Raw genomic sequence first — 23,357 nt, 5'->3', positions numbered from 1 at the left:
AGTAATTTATGCAAAGAGAACCTTTGACTTAATATTATATAAGCTAAAAACTATACAATGGATAACTGAGATTTTTAGTCAATTTTGTAATCGTTATAAACAATCCAACATTTGAAAGGTTATTGCCAAAAAAAAAAAAAAACCATAGTACAAATGACTGTCATTTATTAGATTATCTTTAAATGAAAAGATCTTTAATAAAAGAATAATAATGTGGCTTGTCATATTTTGTGTCCAAAAGTTTTAGAAAACCAGTTAACAATGATGATTGATGTGATGACGATGACGATGATAATGAAGACTAACATTTCCTAGCTCTTTAGCATTTTACAAGGCGCGTCTACATAAAATATCTATTTGATCCTCACAAATCTATGAAGTTTGTCAGTTAAGCTTTATAAACTAGAAAACATAAGATCAGATATTTTATCTTGGCCGTGGCTCCAATCATTAACAGACTAAGGACTGGAGTCCAGAAGGACAGAATAGAATAACATCAAATCTCATATTTTTCTCCTATCACAAAATCTTGAAAACAAATACTAGCTCGTGTAATCTAAAAGCTAAAATAAAAAGAAACGAATAAAAATGTATACTTAGTCTCATAAGTATTTTAGGTGACTTTCTCTCTTCTGATGTTTTTTATCATTAGCTCTTTAGCTGGAGCTATTGGAGTAATATAGGAATTTAAAACTATAATCTTATGTTGTCTGTGTGGAAGTCAGAGAATGGTTACTGAATGAAGTATCAGGATATTTATCTAATTTCTGGTTGTCAATTCCCAAATCAACTCAAAGCAGAACTTAACCTGGATCCTCAATTTTTTCACATGAAAAATAGGCATACAACACTGAGGTTTTTTTGCTTACAAAGATGATTTGAAATTTCTGTGAAATATTTACTTTTTTAAAAACTCAATGTACTACCCTAAAGCTAAGTATTGTCTTTTTTAAAAGATGTAAAATAATAAGAAAAAGAGGGCAATGTCTTGCATTTATTTGTTTTGTATATTCAAGAGTGAGAAACTGTAGAAAAGCATCCAAGTGGCAGATTGATATACAAAGCATTTTGAAGTATATTTTGCATAATTATTTTAAATTGGAAGAGGAAATAGCAGATCTTCTAGTGTGTATAATTTTAACAACTCTTAGAATACTATCAGACATAGGAATCACTACATTCTAAATAAATTTTATCTCATGGATCCATCCATAACCTGTGTGCTGATTATTTAAAATCATCTTACCAAGAGGTTCTATATACAGGACATTACACCAAATTGCACACATAGAAAATAGAAATCCCATGCCCCACCATATTCCATCAAAGTAACTGCCTTACCAACAACCCCATTTCTGTCAAACTTACTACTTTATCTCAGCCTCTTGGCTAGGAAACTAGGAGTCACCTTTGACTCTTCATTTCCATGTCGGTTCCCTTTCTTAATCGTATAATCTGGCTTCTGCCTTTGAACCATGTTTCTATTTACATCTTCCTCTCCATTTATTCTACCACTGATGTAATAAGCCATGTTTTTATCTCCTAACACCCAAGTTGGAAGTAATCTTTAGTGGTCTTCTGCTTATTTGTGGGTAGCCTGCCAAACTCACCTTTCTAAGGTGAGTTACTTTCATCATTTCTTTAACCTGTTCACTTCGTTGATTCCTTATGGCCAGTGAGATCAGGTGAAAACCTCTCTGCCTAACCCCAGGAACTCCATAGTCTGGCATCAACCCTCTAGCCAATCATCTCACCTAAATTTACATTATAGCCAAGTTATTGTCCCAATGATCACAATCCACAATCATCCCAGGCCTCCAATCTTTTTTCATTTCCCTTCTGCCAACAGAAATGCCCTTTGCCTTTCCCTTCAGCCTAACTAAATCCTGCACAATCTTCAGAATCAACAAAAACGCCTTCGTCTCCAATGAAACTATTTCAGTTTGTATTGAATTCATATTTAGTACCCTCATAATTTATCCTGATTTCTCCATATATTAATTTCATTTTATTAATTAGATTACTAGTATCATTAGCATATCTTATCCTCCATCAATAGCCTTTATTATTTTAGAGAATATATACAGCATGCTCAATAAATATTGGACTGATTATTGACATTTTTGTAAGTAAACATCCAGCCACACAATTTATAAAGCTTTCATGCACTGCTCCCTCCCAGAGTTTTGCTTTATTTATGTATTTATTTTAAATATCACTGAGATAAGGCCATGTGAAAGCTCTTAGTAACTTAATGTTTCAAGTGCAAAATAAGAAAAGAAAAGCCATGGGTTCAAAGACTTTTTGAGGGGCCAGGCGTGGTGGCTCACGCTTGTAATCCCAGCACTTTGGGAGGCCGAGGCGGGCGGATCACGAGGTCAGGAGATCGAGACCACGGTGAAACCCCGTCTCTACTAAAAATACAAAACAAAATTAGCCGGGCGTGGTGGCGGGCGCCTGTAGTCCCAGCTACTCGGAGAGGCTGAGGCAGGAGAATGGCGTGAACCCGGGAGGCGGAGCTTGCAGTGAGCCGAGATTGCGCCACTGCACTCCAGCCCGGGCGACAGAGCGAGACTCCGTCTCAAAAAAAAAAAAACAAAAAAACAAAGACTTTTTGAGTCCCACTACTTTTAAGGTCAAATTCACAAAGGAGAAAACAGTGAATGCAAGACTTTGGAAAACTGGTTTCTGGTTGTATTTTTTTAGTTTGAGAAAAACGAAGCAAACAATGGCAGAGAAATGTACTTTGACTTAGAGGCAGCTTAGGACAGCCATGCAAATACTAATGGATGACTCCCACACCACTGCCCACACCCCCGTATTTTCAAATACAAACATCAAGGCAGAGATAGATGGGGAGAGACACAGGAAGAGTGAAAGGAGAAAGAAAACTTTTGTATGCTCAAAATGTCTATTTTCTCCTTTCAGCACAAATTGAAGTGATACCATGCAAAATTTGTGGCGATAAATCCTCTGGGATCCACTACGGAGTCATCACATGTGAAGGCTGCAAGGTATGGGACTTTCATACCGCATGGTTCTGTATTTGTCTCAGGCATCTGTGTACCTCACAAGAGGCGGTGACACCTTTTTAAGGAAGGTGTCCTTGCTAAAGGATCCTTCTGCCTGCTGCTGACATTCAGGAATTCTTGCGTGGTGGGTGGGAGGGTTGATTTTCTATTCTTTTGCCTTTTACCTTTTTGTTATTTTCTAACTGGTCAGCAGCTCCTTAAAAATGGATGTGTATTTAAAACCTTGAATTATTCACATTTACAGAGATATAAACACTTGACTCTTGCTGTTTTAGCAGTATTGTCTCCAGTAAATTCCGAGGCACTTACTATATGAAAAAAACTAAAGGTTAAAATAAAGATTATAAACTAATAGGTATATATTTAACTTTCTGCTTGAGAAAAAGGAAGTCAAGGTAACAGCTACAGTATGCATATGGCCATCCTTTATTCTCACGTTACAGGGAAAAAAAAAAAAGAAAAGAAAACTGGAAGCATGGTATGTTAGAAGCCGACAAGATTAACTCTAAATCGACAAAAATTCACCTGCCCCCACCCACCTCTTCATTTTCCCATGAGGTCCTGAGGTATAAACAAGATTACGTCATTTGATCAACATCATTGATTCAGACAGTAAAGAACAGAGCATGGCCAAAAACACGGGGTTTTTCAGTCTCAATCCAGTGTTCCACATCCAGACAGATTCCACTCATCCTTCCCGTGGCAAACTAATTCTTGTGAGCAAGTTGCTTTCTTAAATAAAGAGCTGGAGGAATAGCAGTAAACGTAGACTTAATCTGAAATAAGAGAACGTTGAAATTTAACAGTAAGTTTTAATAATGAATCCTTAGAAGGAAAGAAAGTGAGTGTGAGAGACATAATAGCCAGGGGAAATCAAAACAGTTCTATAGCTAACGTTAAAGGACCATGTGTAACCAGAACAAATAAAATGCAGCCACAGTCTGGGAGGGAAAGGTAATATGCTGGTAAAGTTATTGGCAAGAGCAGTTATATTTTTCATCAAAGATACAAGCAAAGTGAATTATTATTTTAAGGCCAGTAAACTGAAGGAGGTGTAGTATAGTCATAGAGTCTAAGATCTAATCTTAATCTTAAACAGGATTTCAAATATAAACAAGGCAAAACATACTGTAACTGTCAAGTACTGGTACTGTGTGATAAATTGACAATGTCTTCATAATAGTCTCAAAAAGGCATGAATCTTGGAATTAAAACTGGAGTGAAGAAAAGGAAATAAATAAGAATAAAGTGGGAGAGGGAAGAAGAGGGAGCATCATATTAATGTACTAACCTGTCAACGCACTGCTGTACTTTAAAGATGATTAGCGATAATCTATTTGTGAATATCGTGAGATGTTCTTCACATTCTGTTCCTCTGCAGATCTATAATTAAGAATTGCATGTTGTCCACTTTAATGCAATTTTTCCACTCAAGAGTAAACAAGAAAACAAAATTATGTCAGCAATTTTTTATCCTCCTTGAATAAGTTATTATGTCCTCTAGGCAGATAGACAAATAGTTTTCTTCATAAACAATAATAGTTTAGGAGTCAGAATCCTCTCCATTAAGGATAGCATTTTATTGGCTTGTTATGCAATCTTGAGAGCTCTGGTTTACATAATATCTACTAAAACTGATTTTTAGATCACTATCAAAATGGAGATGTTTGGCATTTGATTGTATAAGCCCCATCTGAAAAATGTGTGATTTCAGAAGATGGAGATATGTTCAAGTTAAAAAGCAAAATATTTTAAACAATAATTTCCAAAAAATTTAAGTAGCGCACAAATATAACCCAGCAAGCCAATAGCCAAGAACAAGTGTCCATCTTTTCTATTTAAAGGAAGAATCCACAATCAAAGAAATTATGCTGTTATTATGAAGCATACTCTGAGGTTTTAGTCAAAATGGCACTGTACACCACACTATTTTTTTTAATTCATGGAAAATATCACATTTGTAAATATGCTACTTTTTTCTGCAAATAGAAAACTTAAAAATTCTCTTCAGAATTTGATGTCAATGTCAGCACATTCAGTATCAACCTCTGAGTTTTCATAATACTGTTTTCAAGTCAACATAAACAACCCATTCTACATAACATCAATTCAGCTTGTGCACTTATTCAAATTTCTATTCATTCAATAAAATTTGGAACGCAATCTCTTTTTCATGCCAAAAACCTCATTTGCAATAATGAGCAACAGATAAGCAAGGAACGAGTCGTAATTAATGTCAAATTGGTCTTAAATTAGGGCTGTAGCTGTGACTTCAGAAAAGTCTTTTCTGTCCTGTCAACTCTTTTGCTAAGTAGCACTAGAGTATACAAAGATAAAAACCACACAATTCTGTCTTAAAATGTAAATTTCAAGTCATCTTTAATCAAGACTGATGGACTGAGGTTATGCTTCCTGACAGTTTTCATGGTGTATAAAGTACATCATTTCAATCCCTGGGAGCTTATGTTTGATCTCTATTCTAAGATGCTCCATGAATTCAGTCAAACTGGACAGTCAGATGTCTCATTATGCCATCACTGGTTTATTAAATAAGGAATGCACTTGGATCTATAAGGATGAAACTAGTCCCTGTTGTTGAATGGCTAAGCCAGTTGGGACTCTCTCTCTCTCTGAGGAGATGCTCGACCACACCTCCATGTCTGAGTTTCCTCAGATTGATCAAGCTCTCTTCACCAGTGCCACGCTGAGCCATATTGGAGCTCAAGACAAAAGGAAAACCAGTAACACAGATCTTTTCTTTAAACTATTGGGTATTTTTGCATTAATGCTGATTTTTAACACATTGTGTTAAAATATTGTATTTTCTAATTACAAAAACTTTAGGCGACCTTTAAATGTTGTGGGCAAGATGTTTGCCTCACTAGGCTCGCCTAGTCCTGGCCCAGCTTGTTCATCCTGTAGATAGTTGAGGAAACACGGAAGCTGTTTGAGGGAAGTCAGGGGATCTATTCTAGGCTTCTCTGCAAGATAGTCATTGAATCTACCATTCCTGAACTTTTCTATACTTCCTCCGTCCAAAAGATGATGCTGTGGGATATCTCTTCCCAAAATTTCTCTTAGAAAGCTTGATGTAGACCATCATTTTGCTCATGACACGTTGCACTTTTCCTTTTTTGCTCTAGACAATTGAAGAGCAAAGAGTAATTAGGGAAATCAATTACGGGAGTCAATGAATGGATGGATGATAACTTATCTATCTCTGGAGAAAATGCTTATTTTCCCCAATAGAGTTTTCTATAAGACAACTAAAGAGAAATCTTTTAAAAATCAACTCAGCTGTGGATTTATTTAGAGAAGCAGTGTATAGTCACTGGCAGTTCATTTTGTACCTGATGAACCCAAATGTACTTGAATGAAGGCATCTTACACTGAATAGCCTGAGGCCAAGTAGAGACCGTTCATTCAGTTTTTACTTAGTACTTTTTGTTGTTAGACAGCTTATATATAATATTTTCTTTTTTCAATAGTGTGGTTGATTATTAAAAACAACTTTCCAGATCCAGTCACGGTGGCACACACCTGTAGTGCCAGCTATAGGCTGAGGCAGGAGGATCACTTGAGTCTAGGAGTTTGAGGCCACAGTACACTATGATCCTGCCTGCAAATAGCCACTGAACTCTAGTGTGAACAACATAGCAAGACACCTCAAAAAGTTAAAAAAAAAAAAAAAAAAACACTTTTCAGCTGCATTCGAGCCAAATTGGAAAATTTTATGGTGGGGAAAAACACATCTTAGAAACTAAGAAAACAGTAGTCCATACTCCTCAGTGTTGCTTTTTCTTACCAATACCTCAAGTTCCTCACCACCATGGCACTTGACACAAACCTGTGTGATTTTCCCCATCAAGTTCTGTCATGTTTGGTTTAGTAATATCCTTTGCTACTCCTTCCCCACTGCTCTTTGCGGAGCAGAAACTTCTGTTTATTTCTGCGTACAATTTGCACAGCTGCAAATGTCTTTAGCAAACATTGATTCAAGGAATGAATGAATGAGTGAATGGGTAAATGAATGATACCCTCATATCTCTGCAGATAGCATCTATTTTCCCCAGCAGAAGTATCTGCAAGCCATATAAGAAGAGGTATCCAAAGAGCTTTAAAAATTAAACTCAGTTATGTTCACTGTAGAAAATGTAGCAAATGTATATGTTAATGTTCTCTTGTTTCCCTTCTTATAAATCTGTTTCCCTCCCCTTCTCTTTTTCCCTCAAGGGATTCTTTAGGAGGAGCCAGCAGAACAATGCCTCTTATTCCTGCCCAAGGCAGAGAAACTGTTTAATTGACAGAACCAACAGAAACCGTTGCCAACACTGCCGACTGCAGAAGTGTCTTGCCCTAGGAATGTCAAGAGATGGTAAGGCATTACCTTCCTGTTTCTTACTTAAGCCCTTTCAAATGGATGCTTTGCTGGAGTCTATTTAAGCTGCTGGAAGACGGCGGAATTGGAGATAAGGAGAAAAGAAAATCACTGTGCTGGTAGTGCATTAAAAGGAAAAGTAAGAATATATAAAAATAGAGCATTGCCTATGAAATAAGAAAGCAAAGACTTTACCGTAGCTCAGGGAGCAACTCGTGCTAACTAGGTTTAGTGGAAGTCACATAGGCGTAGGTTGAAGGTGACCATCTGCCTAGGTTTGCCTGCAAATGAGGGATTTCCTGGGACATGAGACTTTCAGAGATAATACCAGAAAGTCCCAAGCAAACCAGGACCACATCTGAGTATGTTCACTGGGTAGGTCTGACTGGGCTTGCTTACTGTGTGGAGACAATAAGGAATTGCATATGCCTCTATGGGAAGCTTGGAAGTCCTGCTGGCTGGTCATAGCTACCCAGAGGAGGAATTGGGCTATCTGAGCCCATAATGAAGTTTCCAAAGGCTAGAGAGAAGTCCAAGTCTTAGAAAGGCTGTGTAGGTGATGTCTTCCTCAGAATGTGATACCATCTACACTCCACCTTGACGCTCACCCACACTGAATGGCTTGGCTTCCCAAGGGAACATCTTAGAGTAATGAAAGAGGACAAATAAACTCAAACAAGATGAACGAAGAATTTCACCTAGCTTTGTTTTCTGTTTTTATTCATTCATCCAAAGTAATTCTTTCCCTGCTGACATTGGACACATCACCCCTGTATCATACAGTGAGTGGCCCTGAGTCCTGGGGCCATTTCTGTCTTGTTCCCACTAAAACATCAGGCTCTGCTTAAAAGCACGCACCTAAATGTTTGTTGAATAAACGATGGAAATCCCTTCTACCTAGAGCCTAAGACATAGACAATGCCCCGACACTTTCTGTCTTTATGTCAATCAGTGTGGATTCTGGGCCTCTGGTCGCACTCCCTCTAGTGAAATTCAAGGCTGTATAGACGCACACAAAACAAGAAACTTCCAAGTTTTAAAGAAATGCGAATGACTGGCATGCATTTAATATAAACGGATTTCATGAGTGATTAGATTCTTTACCTTTTCTCTAATTCCCAATCCATCTAAACTTGTCCTGCAGAAAAGTACACCTATAAAACAAATTTGACCAAAAAAAAAAGAAAAAAGAATCTGACCTGAAACCCTTCAGTTTATAGGTAGCTTCTAAAGCTACAGAGATGAGGTTTCCAAAATTTTTCTATTAACTGATTTTTCTTTGTTTTACTTGTTTTACTTGGCTCACTAACCGTATATATTTACTCCTAAGATAAATTTATAGCAATGGGTACTTCTGTATAATCAAGGAAAATAAATTAAGAGAGAGGATTAAGTAGTTTTCGATACTTATTTGGTGTAATTATATGGGAATCTGAGTTGATGATTTTGCACTTCATTTCTACCATATGGCAGTAGGTAGCACTTTAATTCACAGTGTCCGAAAAGCCCCATTAATAATTGTGCAAAGAGATAAGCCATACGGTATTTGTTTTTGTTACTTCTTCCTACAATAAAATGAAGTATCTTTCTGGAAGGGCAGGGCTGAGTCTGTGCTAGTGAATAGAATCATGGGCAAGAGATGAATATATGATCCAAGGCAGATTCAACAGATTTGGTGACATCAGCCCACAAAATCTAGATGGTCTGGATCCCATAACATAAAAGAAATGTGTCAGGAGGATGGGAGGGTCATTTAACCGAGCCACAATTTATTCTCAAGGAGGAAGGAATTCATTGCAGCACATAAACCTCTATGCAAATAAAAGCAATATAGTGTCTAAGGACATTGAGGATTAAGAATAATGATTCATTTCAACTTTAGGTCCAGAGACAATCCTGAGGCTGCCTGGGACATCTTCAAAAATGCCTCCTAAGCACATCTTATGTGAAATTTATCATGAGGAGAAATGGTCAGGGGTGTGGGTGGGGTGGGGAATCTGGAGAAGAAGGGGCTCAAGCAGAAGAGAAAACAAATGATTCTCTCTAAGAGAAGAAGCTGCCTCTTCACTATATCATACAGAGAAAGTTTGGTCTGAACTTTGATTAGAAAAGGTGCCTTATGCCAAGTAAATTATGCTAATACCAGGGAAGCTGAATAGGTTTTATCTCCTATTGATAAGTATTGCCTAGTATGTAGTATTGAATGATTCAAAAGCCCTGAAATTATGGTTGATTACCTATGTCTAGTAAAGGCTCAAGAATGAAAGGCAGGGTTATTTCCTAATCAGAAGAATCCCTACCTTCTTCTGATTCAGCAAGTATTTTTAAAGTGCTTTAGAAATTGTACCAATAGCCGGCCGGGCGTGGTGGCTCACGCCTGTAATCCCAGCACTTTGGGAGGCCGAGGCGGGTGGATCACAAGGTCAGGAGATCGAGACCATCCTGGCTAACACAGTGAAACCCCGTCTCTACTAAAAAAAATACAAAAAATTAGCCGGGCGTGTTGGCGGGCGCCTGTGGTCCCAGCTACTCGGGAGGCTGAGGCAGGAAAATGGCGTGAACCCGGGAGGCGGAGCTTGCAGTGAGCCGAGATAGCGCCACTGCACTCCGGCCAGGGCAAAAGAGCGAGATTCTGTCTCAAAAAAAAAAAAAGAAAAGAAAAAGAAATTCTACCAATAGCCAAAGTGAGATGCCCTCACACCTAACTGCTTTCTACAGCCCCCTACTTCCCTCAGAGATAAAGTGGCATCTTCATTTTGGTATATGCATTTGCTCTCTGTCAATTAGGCTCCAAGAATGTTTATTTCATCATACCTGGCTGCTTAATGTGGCCAGTAGGAGATAGCTTAAAATAACTGTTGAAAACACTGGATTTTCATTCTCTCCTGAAATTTCACTGCTATATCGGTTTATTAGCTATCAAAAATATATCAGTAGTCATCAAATTTATCAATAATGAATTTGTTCAAATTTAGCTTAAGCGAAGAATCAAAAATCAAATCCACTTGGAAACATATACACGTGTCTTTATGTGTATAAAGAGGTGCAGACATGTGTGCATGTGTGTGTCTGTGTGTGTGTGAATTGGCAGCATGCATAAGCCTACTGAATCTTCTCTATCATTTTATTTTTTTTTCTTTTACCTACACCCTTTACAAGGGAATCTTCGGGGTAACTGTTTCCAATTGTGCTACTACAAATTGATACTCACTAGTATATGTTCTCCCAAGTGGCATGTCTCTACAAAAAGACAGAAGTTGCCCTAAAAGGACAGGTTTCACAGATTAAGCTTCTATCCAGAACTACATTGCCCAATCCACATGTCACTATTTAAATAATTTAAATTTAAATGAATTTAAATTAAATAAAATTTACAATTCAGTTCTTCAGTCACACTAGCTATATTTCAAGTGTTCATTAGGCACATGCAGCTTGCAGCTACCATATTGGAAAGCACAGAGAACATTTCAACATCACAAGGAGTTCTGTCGGAGAAAAAGAGGAAGGAGAAGAGAGAGAAGATTTTAAAATAATGAATAGGCTTGGGTAGGTTGAATCAGACTTCTAATAACAAAGCCTACAGCACTAAAAAAAGGGTGGCAGAAGAGGCACATCTCTGAAGCTGAAAAGAGTTAAATTAAGACCAGTTTCATTGGTAAGCAGCAAAATGTAAATATAGAGAACTTCACAACCAAAGGTAGTAGATAAAATGATTTTGGAAATTTCTCGAAAGTCATAGATTGATAGTCAGTTGGGCTCTCTTGAAACCACAAACACATGTCCATGTGTTATGTAAATAGAAATCTTTGAAGGAGCTATGACTTTACTTTTTAGTTATATCCAAAACTTCTATTCCGTTTAGAATACCACAATTCAAATAAATATAAAATGATTTCCGATACTTTCACATAAAATTGTTCTTTGCTATTATGGGATCAAAATGCGGGTTAAGAGCATATCATGAGCAAATACCACATCATTGAATATTTATGAGCACTTGCAATGTATACAGAATTGTGCTGGTTTCTTTAAGAGTTAGCAGTTTAACAAGAGGCTGTCTTTATACTCAAGTGAATGCCATTAACAGAGTAATTCAAGTTTGAGAGGGGCAAACAGTTAAAATATATGCCAGTCTGATTAATATGTGGTGATAAGAAGAATGCTAATATTTGAAATATTAACATGGCCTTTGTTAAAATAGTTCTATGCATACAACAAATGTATTTACAAATAGTGAAAATGAATTATGTCAAGAAAGTCAGTAGGTTTATTTTTGCCATGTACTGTAATTTTTTTCCCAAATTTGTCACCACTGTTATTGCAAGAAGAGGCACAAAACTGAAACACTGGCTCATCAATGTTTCTGAAATAAATGGAAAATTAATTATAGAATAGTATTATAGTCATTGTCAGTGAAGTCTTTGATTTCAGATTACACCTGAAATAACTCTAAAATGTAGTAGTTTTAAGTTGTTTCTTTGAAAATATTTCAGTTGCTCAGTGACCTGATAAGTCAATTTTGTAAAAAATGCAGAGCTTTTCTTTGTGGAGGTTTTAGATGTTAACTATGGCAGAGGTCTTGGCAGCATACTCTTTTGACATTGTTAGCTTGTGATTATGATGTCTGTGGTTAACAGCAGATTTCTGTGTACATCAGCTGCAGGTCAGTTCTATAGCTCTGCTGATTGTAGATGGCCTTGCCTGGGATGACCAAAGAGGTTTGGCTCTGCTTCACATATCCCCCAGCAAGTTTATTCTCTAGCAAGATAGCTCAGGCATGTCCTTGTCATGGTGAGGTGCACAATCACACAAGCCTTTTTCAAGTCTCTGCTGTGTCACATTTGTCAATATTCCATTGGTCCACAGTAAGTCACATGACCCTGGGCAGGATGCCTGCAAAGAATGAAAGAGCACTGCAAATTGACATGGGGAAGGGCATGGAAAGAAATAGACAAGAGCAATCAGGGTCATTAATGCAATCAGTCCTCCACAAAGTATATTTCACCTAAATATAGAGTATACAGAAATCTAAAGCAAGGATTAAATGGAAAAGGGTTTAAAAAAAAACCACAAATTTCTGTTTTTGTGTTAGAAGAGTTTCTTATTCTCAATCTTTGATTCCTATAAATTTTGAACCAATAAAATACAAAACTATTCTACTAAAATAAGTCAGAAAGTAGATCTACCCTAGCTAAAACAAAAATCTTGATCTATAGCAATGGATACATCCTTGTGTTCACTTGCATAACTCTACAACAAAGAGCTATTCTGAACCTACCCAAATGCAAAGGGCAGAAAGGCAGCAAATAAAGAACTCTACTTTCCTGGGGGAGAAGGGGAAGCTCTTTCTGAATCAACATTTATAGTTGATTATTTTTTCGTATAAAAAAGGTGTTTTTCCCCTAGAGAATAATATGTAATAAATTGCTTAGAAAGATGTAATATAAAGATACAGAGGAAGCTTGCCCTATAAGTTACTGTAGAATTCGGTACATAGACAAACTGGAAATGTCACTGCAATTAGTAAGCAAATAAATTTGTCTATGAGAATCAGAATCTAATAAAGGTAGTGTCTCTACAAACTAAGTTAAATACAACAATCTAAATAATTCAAGACCATATAAAACCAACCACTAAGATGGAAAGGGGAGTTTAGTCTGAATGAGTCAGATTGTTTGTCTTCACACAGAAAAAATTACTAGATAATTATCACTTTGTTTTCCTACTTAGGCAGCATCAGAAAGCCAGAATGTAGGGGTTTGTTTGTTTGTTTGTTTGTTGTGTTTTGTTTTGTTTTTTGAGACAGAGTCTCCCTCTGTCACCCAGGCTGGAGTGCAGTGGCTCAGTCTCGGCTCACTGCAACTTCCACCTCCCGGGTTCAAGGGATTCTCCTGCCTCAGCCTCCCGAGTAGCTGGGACTACAAAGCACATATCACCACGCCCACAAGCACATGACACCATACCCGGCTAATTCTGTGTGTGTGTGTGTGTGTGTGTGTGTGTATTTTTAGTAGAAACAGGGTTTCACCATGTTAGCCAGGATGATCTCGATCTCCTGACCTCGTGATCTGCCCGCCTTGGCCTCCCAAAGTGCTGGGATTACACGTGTGAGCCACCGAGCCCAGCCCCAGAGTGTAGGTTTTTAAGAAGGATTAAGAAGATACAGAAAGAGTTTGGCTTCTTCAAGCCCAGCCCTCACATCCACAATCCAGCAGGCAAGAAGGAGGAAAACATGCCCCAATACCCGCAAGTGAATGTGACACTTGGATTTACTTCCCGTTAATCAGAACTTAATCACCTGCACGTACCTGCCAGTGAGGGGGCTTAGGAATTACGGTCTCCATTCTGATCAGCCTATGCTCAGATAAATATGGTAGCTCCGTACCCAATGGAAAAAGAAATGAATTTTGGAAGAATATTGGAGGAGGAGGGTGAATGGCAGCTCTTTCACTGTGGGAATCTCTTCTGTGTTCCCTTTGTGCTAGAGAGTTCTTAAGCACTTCACCATTTAGATATTCTCAGAAGAGCATCAAACCTCATGACTGAATCCAGGAACTGAGCCTTTTTCTAAACTCCATTTCCTTCTTTCTCCATTCTCTGAGCTCCTAACACCAAGAGGTGGTGGGAATACCGTCACAAAAGAACAGAAAACAGAAACTCAGAGAGGAGCCTCCGAGTTTGTGGTAGCCTCCACTATTAACATGAGCTGAACAATGCTTGATAATTCAAACAAGGTAGGCCTGTGACTCAGGATGTTCACATTCTAAAAAGGCAGTTGACAACCTGTGAGGAGAAATGCCAATATTCACAACAGTTCAGGAGGTTAAGTATCTTAAGAAACAACACATTGAAATGAAAGCACCTTGATAGTACTCTGTGACTGCTTGCAGCACTTCTTCCTTCTTTTTCCTCAGACTGATGAGAATATTGCCAGAAGAGATAGGAAGAATAAAACTTGGGAGTGGTAGAATGAGAAAAGATAGTTACTGTTTTTGGTCACTTGCTGGGCATTGGATGCCCCAAACTGCTATTTTCCAAAGATTCTTATCATTTGATCCCAAAAGCCAACTGAAGGCAAATGATGCCGTCACTTAAAATTATGTTTATCACCCAGCCCCATGTCTTTGGTCTTACCCAACACACTATTTAGAAAATCAGCCTGGCCGGGTGCAGTGGCTCACATCTGTTATCCCAGCACTTTGAGAGGCCGAGACAGGAGGCTCACTTGAGGCCAGGAGTTCAAAACCAGCCTGGGCAATATAGCAAGGCCCCATCTCTACAAAAATTAAAAAAAAAAAAATAGCTGGACCTGGCGGCATGCACCTGCAGTCCTAGCTACTCAGGAGGCCGAGGTGGGAGGATTGCTTGAGCCCAGGAGCCCAAGGTTTCAGTGAGCTATGATCATGCCATTGCACTCCAGCCTGGGTGACAGAGCAAGACCCTGTCTCTTAAAGAAAATTATTATAAAAAGTAAAAGGAAATTTAAGAAAGAAAACAGAAAATAGATCTGAAAGCGAAACACTAGGATCCAATCTGGCAATCTAGTAATCCTAAAGATTAAGAGAAAATTTAGTTATGAGTGTTGGTTAACATTTTAATAGTGGGCACTATTGCTAATTTGGTATTTTGTTTTTTTGCGTTTTTTTCCACAGGTAAGAAAAAAAGAGGAAAACATGCTTTCTAACTTCATGGCAATGAGAAATACATACATAAGTTTTTATATTTCTTCCTGGCTTAGATTTATTTCTCACTGTGGGCATAAACCAGGACAGGTACCCTCTGAATATAACCTTTCCCGAGATGTGGACAGCAAATGAATGGGTTAAGTTATGGTGCTAGACATTTGTGCATTTGAAGTTGAAGGGACAACCATCCCGTGACCCGTTATACCTGAGGTGGTTAACCCGAATGATAACCACAAGTGCTGTTTTCTGCTTTTCTCTCCAACCCAGCTGTGAAGTTTGGGAGGATGTCCAAGAAGCAAAGGGACAGCCTGTATGCTGAGGTGCAGAAGCACCAGCAGCGGCTGCAGGAACAGCGGCAGCAGCAGAGTGGGGAGGCAGAAGCCCTTGCCAGGGTGTACAGCAGCAGCATTAGCAACGGCCTGAGCAGCCTGAACAACGAGACCAGCGGCACTTATGCCAACGGGCACGTCATTGACCTGCCCAAGTCTGAGGGTTATTACAACGTCGATTCCGGTCAGCCGTCCCCTGATCAGTCAGGACTTGACATGACTGGAATCAAACAGATAAAGCAAGAACCTATCTATGACCTCACATCCGTACCCAACTTGTTTACCTATAGCTCTTTCAACAATGGGCAGTTAGCACCAGGGATAACCATGACTGAAATCGGTAAGTGAAAGTCTCCTCCCAGTGGCTTTTTTTGAGATTTTGCTTTGAATTTACCTTGGTCCTATTTAGTATGGTAATTTTCTTAGATTTAAATTGAATTACTTGGATTCACAGCTTCTACTGAGAAAACAAATTGATTTTTAAATATATTCTAATAAATGTCATTTTTCCCCACCCCATAAAAGTTTATTTCAAGCAAAGGAAGAAAGAAGAAATTATAAATAGAAAGATGCTATCTGTAAAGAACAGATGCTATCTGTTGAATTTGGGTTCTCACTGAAGGAAAAATGTTATTGGTATAAACAGGGAAATTTCGGCATGTATTCAAAGTTGATGCTATTCAAAGTGAAATTGCTGAAGGATATAGAAACAGTGTGGAATAACCAAACTAACAGGGGCCCAACTCTTCCTCTAAGATAAATGGGGACAAACTAAGCAAACAGTATCTCAGCTTCCTTCTTGGTGAAGTCAGGGTGATAGACCAGAAGACCGCCAAGGCTCTTGGAAATCTGAATTCAAGAATTCCATATGGGATTCTGAATTACAGCAATGAAAAGAGTGTAGTCTGGAATCTTATAGAACATGAGAGCAACAAATAAGCTAGTCATAGGCATGATTGCATCAGAAAGCTGATCCTCTTTCCTCCGATTCCTAAGGAGCGATCTTAAAGAGTGCCCTGTCTTAGGCAAGCTCTCTTCTGACCCGCTGCAACTTTGTTTTACTCCGTCAAACTCAGGGGTCTATTAAATGTTTAACCAGTTAATCTCATCAACTGACTGCCATAAAAATATTGAAGTAGGTTTAACACATTACTCTCCTGGGTAACAGGGTTGCATGTTAACAGTAGCCTAGAAGAGCTAAGCAAACAGTGGCGATGTGATCCCAGGCTTCACTGCAATATTTAGTGTACTGGAGAAAGCAGGCTAGAGCTCAGGAACCTTCAAGGGCTCTTTACATTTTACTCAAAGAGGTGGCAGAGCAGAGCAATTAAGAACTGTGCTACCTGAGTTTAAATCCTGGCTCTTTGGCTTATTATTTAAGCTGGAGCAAGTTTCTCAATCCCAGTTCCTTCATCTTTACAAGGGGGAAAACATTCGTTTGTAGCTCACAGGGACATGGTAAAGCTTAAATGAGTTAATACATGTAAAACATAGCAAGGTTTGGCACTCAGGAAGTGCTCAATAACTCTTAGCTATTGCTGTTTTATGCTACATGCTCAGTCACCTTCTCTGTCTAACCTGCAAATAGGAGCCTAAAGCCTACAAGTGTTTTAAATTAAGCTGCTGTGAACACATAATGAAATACATGGCCATATTCTTGGCTACTTGTACCATCTGGTTGAGGAAGAAGCGATGTTACACAGTTATAAACCTGAAGTGTTATTTCTCCCTTTTAGCAATTCAGCATGTGACAGTGAGTAATATTGTTGACAAAGCACCTGTAATGACTTTCACAGCTGAGAGACATAAAAAAAAGAAACATCAACTAAAATAAAAAAATAGTTAATTATTACTGTCATCCTTAACCTTGTTTTTACTATATCATGGGCCCTTCACACGTTTACTTTTCACGAACATCTTAAAAGATAAATTAAAATAGTATTTCTGTTATACTGATGCTGAAACCGAGGCTTAGAGATGTCTCATAACTTCCCAGAGTCTTATAGTTACTAAATGACAGAGCCAGGGTTCACCTCAGACAGTCCGATTCTAGAGTCCCTCCACTCCTCTGTTAACCTGCTACCTGCCATGGGTCTCAATTCATAAACTACATTGCCAACTAATAGGGACGGTCATTTAAAATAGTCATTCAATCTTTTCAAGAGGGAAAAGGCACCTTCCTTTGCATTTATACTACTTAATATCTAAGTTCCTGAGTCTACTGTTAATTTGGGAGATATGTTTGAATCCCTATAAAACAAAAACTCACAACATTGGAGCAATCTTCTGGCCTATATTCAAAAGGGGAGTCTTCTAAGAATTAATAAATCATAAATTTTTTATGATTTAGCAACCACATTAAATATCACAGAAAGATAACTACAGCCAAACCATCAGGTCTGGGTTACCCTGAACAAGTCATTTTTCCTCTCTGACCCTGAGTCTATTCTGTGAACTGACAGAACTGGACTAGAGAATCTCAAAATTTATCCAGATATTCTGCACAGACATTGACATGCAAAATAAACTCACGTATATTTTACTCAATTACTTCAAGATACCTCTAGTCTTTAGATATCTTTAAATATGTTTCAAATTTTGGAGGATTTTTTCATCAGACATTTAGGGATGCAAATGGACTGTCCTGCCAGTGCTCTCAAATTTAGCAGACCCCTAAGCCTAAATATCGGTTTGGTTCACATTTCGTTAAAACAGCAATGCCACCTAGTGGACACAAACCCATTCTATGAATGTTGAATCTAGGTACCTATGAAGAGCCACAATATTATAATATACTGTCTTTCCTGCACCGTCCAAAACATTGACACTCATTTCACTAAAATATTACATCCTTGACCGTATCACTGGGCAGGAAGGCATCTGTGGTAGAGTGTGGTGACTAAGAACTCTGCTTCTGGAGTCAAAGTGCCTGCATTCAAAACCCAACTGTGCCTTTTCCCTTAAACAATTTACTTCACTTCTCTGAGTCTCAGTTGTTAACCCAGGCCAATAACAGTCTTTATCTGTGTGTGTGTAGATTAAGTGAGTTAATATTTATGAGTTCTTAGTACAATACCTATCATATGTAAGCACCATTATTATTAATAATATAACTGTTATTTTAATTGACTGTTAATATCACTGGTTATTGCAGATAATATAATTACCTTTTATCGAGCACCTACACTGTGATGAGCAAGTCCTATTTTAATTCTCATAACAATCCCATTATGCCTGTTATGTAAGTATTTGTATATTTTACTGATGGAAAAATCGAGGCTTAGAAGTTATATAACTTGTAAAAAGCAAAGAACATGTATGAGCCCATATCTGAGTGACATCAAAACCCATTCTTTTAACCATTATACTGTATTTCCTCCCACCAATGGCAGCTCCTCACAAGTTGATTGCCATTCTCACAGCAAAACAGGTTTGGTGTTTGCTGCCTACCTGACCTCCTTCTAGGCACTACAAACTGGAGCTTTCAGAGTATGCACGCTGTCATTTTGACTTGCTTTGATTAATAGGCATCTAAACCAATCTGGTTGGTGGCAAGCTGCCATAGAAAAAAACCCTATGCATCTAAAACTGAAAATCAGATTTTGCCAGATCCTGACTGGGTGAATTCGAGATTATGTCACACCAAAAAAAAAAAAAATTTAACAAATCCCTTGGCTACCAGAAGTCCTGATCTGCTTCCTCTGGATTCTAAGAGAATAATGAAATGTGTGCAACTAGGTCATTATGCTTCTGATATTGGGTCATCTTAAAAGCAGATCGCTTTTAAAAACCAGTTTTTAGATCAGTCCACATAGACTAAGATCTCATGAGTTTGAAATTTTTGTTAAAAACACACGTAAGAACCATAACACAACTATATAAGCAACCGCATGCAGATCCCAAAAAGTCAGTTTTTGAATATTAGCAGAGTCAGGAATATTCTCCCAAAAAAACAAACTTGTCTTGCTGAAAGTTCACCAACAAAGCTACAAAATTCCTAGGTTAAGGGCCCTAATGATAATGTTTGATATATGGAGAAAAATGTAGAAAATCCTTTTATGCATTTTAGTCATTTTGAGCCTCACACCAATTCCTTCAGGTGAGCAGTGAAGAAACCATTTCGTTGTACAGATAAAGAAATTGAGAGTCTGAAACAGTGAGTGATATTCCTAGGACAGAGAGTTAGTTAAGTGATAAAGCTTAAATTCTAAGGTTAAGGTTAAGTCACTGTGCTAGACTGCCAGGCATTTTTCTTCAAATACCTATTTTTGAAATGTGCCATACACTCGAGAAGAGCAGAACAGGGTTTCTGCCCTCACCATCTAGGAGGTACCACGAAAATAAATAGTCATGGCAATTCACCACATCCTAAGTATACGTTCTGGGCAGGATGCTACCACACTCTTCTGGAGGTGAGGGAGACGGCAAGTATTGATCAACCTGAGCCACATCTCTTATCAGGAATGTTTTATTCCCCTAGTTTTGAGAATAGAAATAAAATGTGGGTAAGCAAACAGAAAACCATGAAACATTTCAGGAGTTACATCCTTGGGTTTTTCTAAAACCATAGGAAAAAGAAGCCATGAAATGAAAGAATGGCAACAAGTAAGCTGAAAATTAATATTTAGACAGCAATATTAACTGGGTTTAGCTGGAATTTTACTTCAAGCTGGCGTGATGGATGTGTTATATCTTTAGGGATAACATTTTGCAGTGGTTGGTGGCAGGGAGAGGAAGCTAGCTAAAAGATGCTCCGCAAACATGCAGAAAAGGAAAGTAGAACATCTTGTCTTTGCTCCACCACTAACGAGCTCAGATGAGTTGGGGAATTCTGCAGGACTAATACTCTTAATGAAAGCTCATTTAAGCTGGAAGTGATTGGCAATGTATCTACAACGTCTCAGACAACAAGACAATTCAAACAGCCAAATAACATGATTTTCATATTAAAAAAATCCATCAAATTCGCTACAATGCTAAGGGTGTACATTGCCTTTTACAAACATCACCTTGGTTTGCTCTTCTATTCAGTAACTTTCTCTCCAGATAAAGACAATGAAATGTGAATTAATTGATCCCTTCTTATATAGTCTTTAACAAAGACTTATTTTCATATTGCTTTTGTGTTCTATTTATAGAACCTGGAATGTTAAGCATCATAAATAAATAAACATCTCTTTTTTAAAAATTCACCTATTACAGAAACTGAGTATTAATAGTTAAAGGAGATTACAAAGAGGTATTGACCTAAAAGCGATCTAGTCCCTGTAATGTACTACTTCATTCTATTAAGGCTACATAAAAATACAGAAGATTTTACTAGTAGTGTTTTATTTTGCAGAATTCTATTAAAAATGGTGGTGTTTCAATTGTGGTTTATTAAGAACCCCAAGCAGATGCTTTGGTCTTAAAGCAGCACATATGCTTTTAAGGATAAATATTTTATACTGTATAAATCTATTATGCACATCTAACTACCCATGCAGAAATGGTGCAGATAATAGAACTTAACTCTTGCTATATATTTCCTGTGTCCTGTGATAGAACCTGTATCAAATACAGATAGGCATTCCATTTAGAGGTAACTGTCTGATACATCATTAAAACAGATAGAAGTAGACCAAACTAGCAAGAAAAATTACTTGAACAATATGGGAAAAGGAAAATTCAGTGTTTAGCTCTTTCTCCCTTGCATTGAGAGGAGACGTCTTGTGAACTTTCATTGTCATCTAACCCCTCTCTCACCCCCACCCCAACCACACACCCTTTGCAGGCCATTTAGGGAAAGTACATTGAGATTGGGGGTCCTAACTCCGCATACTAGCCATGTGAATGTATTCAAAATTAGTCCAGCTGTCTGAGATTCTGTCTCACCATCTGAAAAATAAGACAATTGGACCAAGTGACTTTTAAAGACTATGGTTCTCTCATCTTCCAGAGAGATTTGGTCATGTGCATTAATATTCCCCCCTTGTTATAGCCATGTCACACAGATAAGAGTAGGGTAGAAGAGAGGAGGGGACTTGGAAGCAAATAAGCAATTCTGAATGATGCTGCGTAACTTGTCTATGGCAGTAGCCAGCACACCTCCCTCCTGGAGAGCAGGACGATACTCGGGGCTTTCACTGAGTGAAATGACCCAGCCAAACATGCAGTTAACAACCACTGTCAAATCAGAACCGTGCACTTGCTTCTTCTCTCCGTCCACCCTCCTGAAAACAAAACAAAACAAAACAAAACAAAAAAACAAGAAATCAGATTAAAATGAATGTCAAGGACACCAGGAGCAGCTCAAGGAAAGGGTAGTGGCCAATCCCAAATCACTCCAAGTTCATGTACAATCCAATTAAAGAGTGAGCTGCTGTACAGATGCCGCTTTAGGGCAAACGCACCTGTCCTCTCTAGTTCACTACAACCTGATCACTTCCAAGCTCCTCTTGAAGAAAATGCAAATATGTTCATAAAATGAATATAGGTTCTTTTTTTTTTTTTTTTTTTTTTTTTTTTTAGACGGAGTCTGCCTGTCACCTAGGCTGGAGTGCAGTGGTGCGATCTCGGCTCACTGCAACCTCCACCTCCCAGGTTCAAGTGATTCTCTTGCCTCAGCATCTCAAGTAGCTGGGATTACAGGCCTGGCTAACTTTTGTGTTTTTAGTAGAGACAGGGTTTCACCGTGTTGACCAGGCTGGTCTCGAACTCCTGACCTCAGGTAACACACTCGCCTCAGCCTCCCAAAAGTGCTGATATTACAGGCGTGAGCCACCATGCCCGGCAGAAGATATTCTTGACTACTGAGGGACCAACCTACCTAGGTCACCTGGGTCATTGGAGAGGGACTTACTTGACTCTTCTGAAATTTTAGCACCACCTTGTTCTGTGCCAACCACAGAATATCTCCCAAAGCCTGCTTATTTCCAAAATTCTGCTTTCTATCTCAAAAAGGAATTCTCCCAGTTTGGGGCCAATTTGTCATATTCCTAGGACCTCTACCATGGTTACAGCTATCGTATTAACCAGTCTATGGCCGTGAATTATCGTAGAGGATACCTGGAGCCACGGACTCTACAGTTAATCCCTAGGGTTATTTGACTCCATATCTTTCTAGATATCCTCTAGTAACCCCGCAAAGATGGTCTACAATCAGCTAGTAACATGTACAGTGCTTCCCCACAACTGCAATAAATGGTAGAATGTATACAAAGCACTTTGTAACCAGCCAGTTTCCAAACAAATATAAATATGATTTACATCACAAACAACACACACATATATGCTCAATTCAAGTACTCACAGACATACATATCTACTTACAGTACATGTGTGCATATCAGTCACTACATGCTTGTACCTCTGTTAATACAGTTTTCCCAATGTGCTAGCAATTCATTAGGCTACATTAATATTAATCTTCTAAAGCACCGTTTTTATTTTGAGTTGAAACTATGCAAAATTTATCTTCCTCAGTGTATTTCTCCTGGAGATACTAGTTTGGGATTACATTTTGCCTTAGAATTCAGAACCTCATAAGAAGATTCTAAAATCGACTACCACCACCACCAACAACAAAATGTTACTAAGAAGCTACTGGAAAGCCAACTCCATTTTAGACATTCAATTTCAAAAGCCATAGTAATTATAAAATACTCTACAGTAAGCAAAAGGAAAGGAGATTACAGGAGGGCCTGCCTGTGACTTGGAGGAGCAGGGAATGTTTCTATTTATGAAGTGACCTCAGAATCAGTCCCTAATGACAGTTTCTACATCGAATAGTATTTCAAGACGTGATACTGCAGAGAAGCCATACTTTTAAGGCATTGCAAGCTTCGACATTGGCTCTTAGAGCTCCGAATTACTTTTCCACTGGCTGGGGTGAATGTATTAGCCACATTTCCAAGCACCCGTATTTGGAAGAGCTGGTAAGGGTTAAAATACC

General features: G+C 38.3%; 1 protein-coding gene and 1 long non-coding RNA gene across 2 annotated transcripts in view; one reads left to right on the top strand and one right to left on the bottom strand.

Annotated features, from left to right (window-relative positions):
- The window catches only part of RORB (RAR related orphan receptor B), a 195,371-nt gene that overhangs the window by 130,017 nt on the left and 41,997 nt on the right, over positions 1-23,357 (top strand). Inside the window, exons 2-4 of the mRNA XM_055272244.1 lie at positions 2,929-3,014; positions 7,266-7,407; positions 15,363-15,764. Of these exons, the coding sequence (XP_055128219.1) occupies positions 2,929-3,014; positions 7,266-7,407; positions 15,363-15,764 (630 nt within the window). The remainder of the gene's footprint in view (positions 1-2,928; positions 3,015-7,265; positions 7,408-15,362; positions 15,765-23,357) is intronic.
- LOC129479316 (uncharacterized) lies at positions 11,923-23,017 on the bottom strand. Its single transcript, XR_008656640.2, has 3 exons — positions 22,736-23,017; positions 21,512-21,636; positions 11,923-12,303 (listed from the first exon to the last, which is right to left on the bottom strand). It is a non-coding gene; the product is annotated as an uncharacterized lncRNA (long non-coding RNA).

This window comes from Symphalangus syndactylus, chromosome 3, assembly GCF_028878055.3.
Source record: "Symphalangus syndactylus isolate Jambi chromosome 3, NHGRI_mSymSyn1-v2.1_pri, whole genome shotgun sequence".
Classification (NCBI taxonomy): Eukaryota; Metazoa; Chordata; class Mammalia; order Primates; family Hylobatidae; genus Symphalangus; species Symphalangus syndactylus.
Note: the sequence above shows the minus strand (reverse complement) of the source record. Positions and strands in the feature narration are given on the sequence as shown.